Genomic DNA, 11,048 nt, shown 5'->3' on the forward strand with positions numbered 1-11,048 from the left:
CTGAGTAGGAGCGGATCGTTTGATACAGGCTACGGAGGTTTGGATGACGCCACTTCCGATGAAGGAAGATAAGTCAGGGTAGACGCCACAAGGATTACCTTGATAAGTCTGAGATTGGTTCTACAAGGAACTCAGAGAGAAACTCTCACCAAATTTTATCAAATGCCAAAAGTCCCTTTATTGAAAACAAAAACAAATACTTATAGTGTATATGAACAAAAAGATAAAAATAGACATGGGCCTTCTAAACAGTTTGGGCCAAAATTACAATAAAAATAAATTATAACTAAAAACTTATTTAACTTGGGCCTTCAAGTTAGTTTGGACCTTCAGCAACAATTAGTAGTCTTGGTAGTGCCTCTGCCTCTGGGCCTTCATCTTTCTCCACTTGGGCCTTCAATCATCATCAATGGCAGCTATACAAATGACCAGCCTTGTCTCTATGATGTGTTGGGCTTGTTTAAGTCTGCCTTTGGTCATGGGCCCTTCAAGTGCTTCATGGTCCTTGCCCTTGGTTATGTCCCCATCACTTACCTCCTTACACTCTTCCTTAACCATTAATGGTTGTCCTTCTTCTTAAGGGTAGATTTCTTCACTAGATTCTTCCTATTTTGCTTCTTCACTTTCACTAGAGGAAGGTGAAGTAGCAACCTCATCTTGACTACTATAAATGTCTTGGCCCCTCATAATCATAGTTTTCTTGGTGGGGCATTGAGAAGTAATGTGTCATCTTTCAAAACATTTAAAGCACTTTATAGAGCTAGTCTTCTCTTGCATACTAGCCTTAGGGGGTTGCTTTTCTATTGTCTTCCCCTTATCATCTTTGGGCTTAGAAGGTGTTGCCCCTAATATGCCTAGACCTTGGTTTTTCTTTGGATAAGAGTGAAAGCCATAAGATTTTGAAGTAGACTTTCTTTTAAGTTGTTGCTCTACCCTTATTTCTCAATCTAAGTAAGCCTCTACATTGTCCTTCCCATGGAAGTATGGGAGGTTAATGTTAGCCTCTTGAGGCTTTCTTTCCTTTTCTCTCCTATGGGAGTAAGGTCTAAGATGTGACCTATGCCTTCCTTCATAATAGTCACGAAGTTCTTCACTTAGGCTCTTATCAGAGTCATGACTACTATAGGTGGCATGTATTTCTTTCCTTAACTCTTTTAGTATTTTTCTTCTTTCTTCTTACCTTATTTGTTCCCTCTTATCTTGATTTATTTCTAGCCTTTCTTTTCCTCTTTTCTTTCTATTTTTTCATTCCATAACTTGAGGGAACTTAACTCATCTAAGATTCTAGATAGAGGGTCCTTATGACTAGTACCCTCACCATTAACACTAGATGAATGATGACTCATGTTGGTTCCTAAGTTGTGGTTCTCTCTTGTTGGGGGTTTGCAAAAGATAAAATCTAGGATTCAAAAGAACCCAAGATAAGCGTGATAAGCAAGAAGAAAGTATCATGCAATAACAAGATAAACTATGTGTGACTAGTAAAGAAACCAAGCTATGAAAGTAAGCAAGAAATTAAAGTGCAAGAAATATAAAGTAGGCGAATCCTAAGAGTGTTTGGATGACCACATTTAAGGTTCCCAACAAAACACTCACTATCCTAAGGGAAAATTGCCTAAAATTATTACACAGAAATGGAAGTTTGGTAACCTATTGGAGGCTCCCAACACACTTCCAACGAAATGTCTTTTTGTTACAAAATTTGAAAGCAATGAAGGTAAGCAAATTGTCAATTACAAAATTACACGATAGTCCTCAATTTTGGTGGTTGTGCTCTCTTTGGTGATTCACTCAATTTAGAGTGCTTCTTAGTCCAATAGCTCTTAAGGTGGTTGGCCTCTTGCTTCTTGACTCAAATTCTTCAAGGGGTGACACCAATCCTCCTTTCCAATTTCCTATATGGCAACCCACAAACAAGGAAACAAAGAGACAAGCAATAACCAAAGACCAAAAAAGGAAATTAAAGATAAAACCAATAGAGTTTTAACAAGACAAATTTTCAAGGATTATTCAACAATTAAAGCAATGAAAAACACATAAAAGCAAGTTAGGACTCAAAGAGAAACGTAGAATGGCTCTAGAGTAGAGTAAAAAAAAAACAAAAAAAAACTCAAGAAACCTCTAGTTTTGGCACTTTTTTTCACACTAATTTTCAATTGAAATTTCAGAACTAAGATTGGTATAAAATATGAACAAATTATAGAACAAATTTCAAGCCAAAACAACAAGCACACTTCCCTTTCACTTTTTTTCCTAGACACTGATTTTCCTGCCAACTTGTGTGATTTTTAGTATTTTTTCCTTTTATCCAAATCACTTGGTTCTTTTTTATAATTTTTTTCCATATGTCTAGAAAATTCATTAAAAATTTCAGCAAAAAATTCACATTGAAAAATTCCCAATAAGTTTTACAAGTACGTATGTTCAAGCTGCTAGCACCAGTGATTTCAACCTAGAAATCAAGAGTAGTGTTTATGTTGCTTAAGGCTTGGATAATTACAATTTGTGTTTGCTTATGCTCAAATGTCTTGAATAACACAATTCAAGAGATATTAATACTTATTTTTATTCACAAATCCAGCCACAACTCAACACCAAAACTCAATTTCTTCAAAGGCATCATATAGGAAACTTAGAAAACAAAATGAAGTTCAACAACAAGACTACTTCTAGGAATTGATTTAGAACATGCTATGAACTAAATAACATGCATGAATTAGACTCAAAATTCAAAAGATAGGCTAAGAATGAAAAGAATACATGAACAAATGTATCTAGAATTCAATCAACAAAATCAAAATTCAACACAAACTTAGTACATAATGTGACAATTATTATGACTAAACATGACTCTAAGACAACATGGACTAAGTGATTTACATTTATATTTTTGTGTTTTTTTTTTCTAATCAATATTTTGGAAGAAAATTTAGATCTAAAGGTTCAACACAAGAAGATTATGACTGAAAATGATGGAACCTAAAATCAACACAAAAACATGAGTCAAGAGTAGATCTATAAAATTTGAACCATAGAAATACAAAAACAAGTGTAGATCTAAGATTTAATAGGTTTATTTTTTTTAATCTACTTTAAACAGTACCAAACCACAAGACAATGGAGGATATACATGGAGAATAAGATGAAGAACAAGGAATTAAAGTGAATTCACCAAACAAAAAGATAGAGGAAGCAAAAGAACATCACCTAGATGAAGATGCTCTTGATACCACATGATGTAACTCATTGTGGAGCTTGTAAGCCTTGCATCTTCTTCATCAATGGAGTCTTTTGCTTCTTGAAGACTAATGGCAACAGAATGAAGAAGGAAGAGAGATGATTAGAGACGCCGCTTCAAGGAGAAGATGAGTCAAGAAGAAGCTTACCACCATAGGAAGTCATGAATAAGAGTTTGAAGGTAGGAGAAGATGAGTGGAGGGAAAGGAGAGAAGGAGAACGAAATTTTGTGCCTCAAATGAGGTTTTAACTTTGAAGTGTAATTCTCAAATGATTAAAGTTTAAAAAAAATGCACACACATGACCTCTATTTATAGTCTAAGTGTCACACAAAATTGGAGAGAATTTTGAATTTCTATTCAAATTTCACTTGAATTTGAAATTGAATTTGTGGAGCCAAAATTTCACTAATTATGATTAGTGAATATTAGCTATGGTTCAGCCCACTAATCCAAGATCAAGTCCAAGATTCTCCACTAAGTGTGCTTAGGTGTCATGAGGCATGTAAAGCATGAAGAACATGCACAAAATGTGACTATATGATGTGACAATGGGTTGTAGCAAGCAAATGCTCACCTTCTCCTCTAAAATTTAATTGGATTGACCTTCTCCCAATTCAATTAAATTTATTTCCCAACACGCACATCAAATATTCACTTAATACATGTGAAATTACAAAATTACCCCTAATACAAAAACTAGTCTAGGTGTCCTAAAATACAAGGGTTAAAAAATCCTACATTTCTAGGGTACTCTACCTACATTTTGGATCCTTAAATACAAGGCTCAAGAATAATGAAACTTTAATCTAATATGTACAAAGATAAATGAGCTCATATTTATCTCATGGGCCCGAAATCTACCCTAAGGCTTATGAAAATCCTAGGGTATTCTCTTGCATCTCTAGCTCTAATCTTCTTGGAGTCTTCTATCCAATGTCCTTGGGTGGTAGGATTGCATCACTAACCAATATGAAAAAGACCTCATTTTCTTTTGCAGTTTTAGAGACTTCTCCGAGACTATTGCCCTCCTTACAAGTTGCAAAATCTTCAAAGACGCGTGCGTCCTTTGGCACGAGAATAATGATGCGATAAGAGGTGTGAGATGGATGCAACCAAGCTAGCTAGAATAGGGGAGTAAAAAAAATAATAAGCCATCATTTTAATTTTTAAATTAAAGTGCTTAGCGTAGATATATTAGTTTTCATTTCCCACAATAACAATAATTCCCTCGCTCCATGTGTTCATTAATAGAGAGAATTAATTAAAATGGAAGAATACATGAATTGGTTTTAACATCCTATTATGATAATTTATTTACACGTCCACAGTCCAAGGCAAGTCATGAGCATCTGATGTTATAGATTAGTCAAGAGGTTAAGCCTTTTGCCAAAGTGTAAGTTTTTATACAGCCACATGAAGTAGTATATTCCCACTTCATTTTCACGGGGACTCATTACTTAATAATCTGGTGATCACCAATGGTAAGGTCAGATTTCTAGCTTCATCTACATAGCAAACAGGTAGAAAGGAATTGACTTTTTCATTTGAATCATAAGTTCTTGTTGAAAGTGATCTACAAGCATTTGGTATCACGTTGCCTTTGTAAGCCCTACAAATATAGGTCACAAAATTTTGGTAGTCCTACAACCACAGGAAAAAGGAAAAAGAGGTTAGCCACAATTCACTTGGATTGTAGAATATCTCACATTTATCACAAACCTCTTGGAGTGCTTGGTTGTTGACAACCACCCATGGAACAAATCTATGGGGAGGATTAAGCTGAGCAGTTTCCTTTGCATACTTTTGGTCAATCTGTTTGTTAGACATAAAAAGAGTTGACATATAATTTGGTCCCTAAAATTTACATGCTCAGTTATTTTAGTCGTAGAGTAATTTTGTTCCTAGAAATTAGTCTTTTGAAGATGAAATTAAGAAATAACAAGAGAAAAAGAACTAACAGCTTTCCCATTTCCATTTGTGTAGCAATCAATAGGAGATGTGCCCAACCCAGTCATTTGGAAGCAGTTAACCCATTGGTTATGTCTCCCCTCTAAGGTAAGACGCTCCAAACACCGTACAAATCTGAAATGCTGCACCTGCATCATAATTGTGTATGAATGCATTATACACTATAATACACTTGCATAGTGCGTGCATGCACAACTATTTGGCTTTTCTATACTATGGCTAGGTAGCAATGACTAATTAGTGTGTCCTACTTGAATGATAGCCTTCCATTAAAATCATTGCAAAATTAGCTGATAAAATTAAGCTATTAAGAAATCCAATTAACAGTGTATTATTAATATTTAAGAGGATTTGCTTCGTAGAACAACAGAAAGTGTTAAGAGAAAATTAAAATTTCCCTGTAGGAACTCTACCACGTCTGGATAGATTGTAATAGCGCAAGCCTCGATCGTGTTTAGAAAGCATTCATCATCTCCATGCTGCAATTATTCAAATAAAAAAATTGAAAAATGATAGTGAAAATAAATTATAAAACAAAAAATAAGAACAAGTTGTTTTCATTAAAAAAAAAAAACAAGAATAGACATTATTTATATTTCATATGGTACTAAAAAAACAAGATTTTGCCTCTTTTTTTTTCTTTGTTCTCTTTTACTTGCAGGGGATTTGTCCAATGGGGCAATTTCCACTAACAAATAACAAAAAGACCACATGCTGTGTGGTCAGTGAATTCTACCAGTCGACAGAAGATTGTGTTTTTGGTCAACCAATTACTACATAAATTATTCATAATTATCCTTTATCACACAATAATTATAGATTATGGTGATTGAAGACAAATTCACATGCAATTGGATCACACAATATATGTGGACTCCATTACAATAAAGAGACAAATTTAAGATCAGTTTGGTTTGCATTTTCATTTTTTGTTTTTATTTTTTGAAAGTTATTTTCATTTTCAAAACATTAAAATTCTGAAAACATGTTTGGTTTGACTTATTGTTTTCTACTTTCAAGAAATAAAAACATTGAAAATGCATTTTCAAAAGGAAATGTATTTTTAGATTTGTTTAAAATTACATTCTTTGCCTCCGCATTTTCAATTTACACAATCAATAAAATTATCGTAGAAGTTAATTTGTGATTGAATGATAATATAAAATTATAAAACTGTTTTACAATACAAAATATATCTTTCATAGATTATAAATGGGAGTTATTATTGTCACTATAAAAATTGCTATGGAGACTATCAAAATGTTTGAATTTATTTTATTACCTTTAGTTTCATTTCCCCACACCCCCCTCACCTTCCCCTCCCTATGTTTTGTGGAAGCAAAGCTTCTTGATGAATCAACAATGATTCAAAGGTATTTTGATGATAACAATGATGACAACAAAAGATGATGACAAAAAGCTCAAGAGAATCAAAGAACATCCATCTCAAGAAAATCTAGAACAAGTCAAAGAATTCAAGAATCAAGAAGAATTCAAGACTCAAGAAGAAAGCCTACAAACAAGAATCAAGATTCAAGATCTCAAGAATCAAGATCAAGATTCAAGACTCAAGATTCAAGAATGAAGAAAAGACTCAATCAAGATAAATATTAAAAAGTTTTTCAAAACTTTGAATAGCACATGAGTTTTTGACAAAACCTTTACCAAAGAGTTTTTACTCTCTGGTAATCGATTACCATATTGTTGTAGTCGATTGCCAGTAGCAAAATGAGTTTGAAAATGTTTTCAAACTGAATTTACAATGTTCCAAATATTTTCAAAAGGCTGTAATCGATTACAATGTTTTGGTAATCGATTACCAGTGCCCTTGAACGTTGAAATTCAAATTTAAATGTGAAGAGTCACATTGTTTCATTCAAAAGCTTTGTGCAATCGATTACACATATTTGGTAATCGATTACCAGTGTTTGTTTCTGAAAAATCTAAAGATGTAACTCTTCAAAAAGGTTTTGACTCTTTCAAATGGATTTTAAGCTTTTCTAAAAGATATAACTCTTCTGAATGACTTTCTTGACCAGACATGAAGAGTCTATAAAAGCAAGGCTTTATTTTGCATTTTGAATCAATTAATTCCAAGTCTTTCTAACAATCTCTTACAATCCTTTACAAGTCTTGAATCTCTTTGAACTTCTTCTTCTTCTTTGTACCAAAAGTTTTCTGAAGTTTTCTAGTTTTTCCAAACCTTGAAAACTTGTGTTATTCATCCTTTCCATTCTCTTCTCCCTTTGCCAAAAAGAATTCGCCAAGGACTAATCGTCTGAATTCTTTTTGTGTCTCTCTTCTCCCTTTTCCAAAAGAAGGAAGGACTAATCGCCTGAATTCTTTTGTGTCTCCCTTCTCCCTTGTCAAAGAATTCAAAACGACACAGTCTGAGAATTCTTTTGATTCTTCCCATTCCCTAATACAAAAGCGTTCAAAGGTTTAACCGCCTGAGAATTCTTTTGTATCCCCATTCACAAAGTATCAAAGGTGTAACAACCTAAGATCTTTGTCTTAACACATTGGAGGGTACATCCTTTGTGGCACAAGTAGAGGGTACATCTACTTGGATTTGACTGAGAACAAGAGAGGGTACATCTCTTGTGGATCAGTTCTAGTGGAGGGTACATCCACTAGATTCAAAGAGAACAAGGGAGGGTACATCCCTTGTGGATCTTTGCTTGTAAAAGGTTTTTTACAAGGTTGAAAGAAATCCCAAGGACCGCAGGTTGCTTGGGGACTAGAGGTAGGCACGGGTTTGTGCTGAACCAGTATAAAAATCCTTGTGTGTTTGTTTCCTTCTTCCCTACTATTTTACTTTCCGCTATGCATTTAATTTCCGCTTTTACTTTCATTTAAGTTTCTCTTCTACTCCTCTTTCTCTTAACAATTTAGTAAAAGCCTCAAAAGAGTAATTTTTAATTAGTAAAGGTTTAGGAATAATTAATTCAACCCCCCCCTTCTTAATTATTCTGAGGCCACTCGATCCAACATGTTTAGCCACTCTCTTCTCCCATTTCCATTATCTCACCTTAAAAAAAATTCATCATTGAGGTCATCTTCGTGGACACCATCCTTTGCAATTGTCATCACATTGTTCTATCCTTTTCCAAATTTGATCTAAGAAAGGCAGAGAGAGATTGATTCCTTTGTTCACCATTGGAGTACAACGAGTCAGACACTACCACTGTGGACTTTGCTCGATCTGTTCAAACGGCAGTGGCTCTGCCTTCACCTTCGAGTCAAATAACTGCACGGGGCAAAGATCGCATCACTTGGCGAGTGGTAGAGATCGTGTCGTGCCACATCATGAGTGGCAGAGATTTGTGTTGCACCAGCCAACCCCCCAAATGTGTCTTGCTTGAATCAGTTCTTCACTAGATGGATGAGACTTCAAAGGTGAGCTCTTTCGTTGGTGATGGGTGTGTGGATGGTGAGGGAGGCCAAGAATGGAAGAAGTGAGGAGGTGATGTGTGAGTTATTGAATATACACGGAATTATATTTCCATTGTTTTACACCCCCTTTATTATAATAACTGAAATACAATTTCATAGTAAAAAAATCGCATCCCAAACAATACAGTGGAAATATGATTCTATTGTATATTTGTACAATGGAATCATATTTCCTTCAAAAGGATATTTCTGAAATTTCATAAAATTCTACCCACTTGGTAGTGTGAATAGTAATATTGGTACTGGGAATAGGAGCTCCCATTATAAATTACTAAAAAAACCAAATAGACAAAATGATAAGCAGGCCCAAATTTTTAAGCCCAAGGGCCCTGAACAAAATTCTTATGGCTTTGTAAAAAAAGATGTTATAGTTGTACTACTCAAATCTGTCTGGCCAGGTAAAAAACCGAATAACAAACAGATATCATAAAACCAGTACTTTTTGCTAAAAAATACTGACACAACACGTCTTTTTTACCTTCCTTCCCTGAATATTGATCATCAATTTGGTGGGTTGTTGAAGAACTCAATTCGGGCAACAATCAATTGGACAATTACATGAACAAGAATTTATTAGGCTGACAGTACCTTTAAATTACTTGTGTTACTGATCCCAGAAAATGACCCATAACTGTTACAATGTTATTTCAACATCATAATTAACTTTTAGTTTTGGTTTCAGGTTTGTCCTGAAACCCAATTTATTTTTTAATAATAAACTCTCATGCAAAGAGTTTAAATGTTGTTAATTATAAGAACTTTTTTAATTAATTCATATTTTTAAAGAAATAATTAATTTAGTTAGTTATATTAAATTTGTTAATTAATAATATTATCATTCTAAAACTATCTTTTTCTTATGTTTCTTTTCACTTAATTATTTATCATTAATATTTAGAAAAAGAATAATTAAATAAGAATATATAGGAAAAAAATAATTAATGCATTAAAAAATTTAAAAATATAAAAAAATAAACAATTTTTCTGAAAAGGATCATATAATTAAGAAGGAAAGGATAATTCTGAAAAAAAAAAACTAGTAAAAATAATGCAAGTATATTGAAATAAGATCAACTAGGATTCTGTCTAGTAGAAATATCTAGAATTCTTCATAATACTATGAATCAATATTCATACATACATATGTATCCATATTTAATACATGTCTTAAGGATGATTGACTCTAAAAAAAATATTCTATCAAAATTAGAGTTTCACTTTAATAATCCACGTTATAAAAGTTTACATTAATAGCAATCGTAAATTATCAAAATACAAATTACAATTACAATCGAAAAATAACAACAAAACGCATATCTATTAAGGAGAAACAATCAACATTGAGAAAAATGGAAGAGATGTAACCTTACCTGACAAACAACAGTGCCATCAGGTGCAATCCTAGCATTGCCCCAAGGGACCAATCTGAGGTTTAAAATGGATATGAGACCCGTTTGGAAGAGCCTCACAAGATGGTTCACTATGAAATCAGCACGATAGGGGCATAAACTTTCATAGTAGAGTGAGAGGGTTACCTTTTCATTTGGAGCACCTGAAGAAGAAGGTGCCACCAAGAGCAAGAGCAAAAGTGGAAGGAGAAGGAAGCAACCAAAGAAGAATATTAATGAACGAGGAAAAGAACGAAGAAAAGGACGCATTTTCATCTTTGTGCTTTGGAACTGGTAGAGAAGAATCGAAGAGTTTGATTACTATAGTTGTGTGATTCATAGGCTGTGGAAGGAAGGTATCTTCTTCCCTCTCATTGTCTCAACTTGCTCCAGCAAAGTGCAAATGTCACTTTTGATTTTTGAAGTGGAAATTGAGAAACAATTCTCATTTTACATTCTAATTTTAGTACTTTTATCACATGACACTTCTAAATTACTTTATACTTATTTCTATTTTACTTTTTTTCCTTTTTATCTTCTCTTTTAGTCTTGTCCCCCTTCCAACTCACAAAATGTAGATCCCATGAATGTGGTAAATTCATTTTGCATTATTAAATGCTTAGAGCAATACACCAACAATGATCAATCCAATTAAAGAAACAGTTACAAAAACTATTTTTATATACATTAAAGATTTTTTATAAATAAAAAAATGGTAGTTGCACTTCTGCTGATTGGGAGGGTGGATCATTAAGACTAAATCAAATTGGGTGAATGACTTAATTGGGAGGGTTGACAGATTAAGTTTTATTTATTTATTTATTTATTTTAATTTACAAGACTTAAATAAAGTAAATATTTTATATAAAAACATGAATATTATTATACTTAAATTAATGTAGGTACAAAAATTTAATTTACAAGACTTAATTTCACTTTTGCAGTTGTTTGTCTTTTACATCTTTTTTTATCTATTCTTTTTTGGCATGCATCAAAG

At 33.3% G+C, this 11,048-nt stretch overlaps 1 protein-coding gene across 4 annotated transcripts; it reads right to left on the reverse strand.

The window, feature by feature from the left end:
• Positions 1-4,108: 4,108 nt before the first annotated feature.
• Positions 4,109-10,587, reverse strand: LOC100800176 (gamma-interferon-responsive lysosomal thiol protein). Of its 4 annotated transcripts, XM_014774825.3 has the most exons (6): positions 10,199-10,587; positions 10,034-10,088; positions 5,621-5,686; positions 5,198-5,335; positions 4,959-5,051; positions 4,109-4,880 (listed from the first exon to the last, which is right to left on the reverse strand). In XM_014774825.3, the coding sequence occupies exons 1-6, from the start codon at positions 10,204-10,206 to the stop codon at positions 4,680-4,682; spliced, it is 561 nt and encodes a 186-aa protein (XP_014630311.1). In that variant the 5' UTR covers positions 10,207-10,587; the 3' UTR covers positions 4,109-4,679. The 4 variants fall into 4 exon arrangements, with proteins under 4 accessions (XP_014630311.1, XP_040871222.1, XP_003516977.1 ...); XM_041015288.1 differs by lacking the exon at positions 10,034-10,088; XM_003516929.5 differs by having other exon boundaries at positions 10,034-10,587.
• Positions 10,588-11,048: the final 461 nt, after the last annotated feature.

Source organism: Glycine max, chromosome 1 (assembly GCF_000004515.6).
Source record: "Glycine max cultivar Williams 82 chromosome 1, Glycine_max_v4.0, whole genome shotgun sequence".
NCBI lineage: Eukaryota > Viridiplantae > Streptophyta > Magnoliopsida > Fabales > Fabaceae > Glycine > Glycine max.

Coding starts and splice junctions, on each gene's coding strand:
- LOC100800176 (XM_003516929.5), bottom strand. CDS start 10,327: ATGAAAATGCGTCCTTTTCTTCGTTCTTTTCCTCGTTCATTAATATTC. Junction 5,052..5,197: donor CAAATGGAAATGGGAAAGCT/GTTAGTTCTTTT, acceptor TCTAACAAACAG/ATTGACCAAAAGTATGCAAA. Junction 4,881..4,958: donor ACAACCAAGCACTCCAAGAG/GTTTGTGATAAA, acceptor CTGTGGTTGTAG/GACTACCAAAATTTTGTGAC.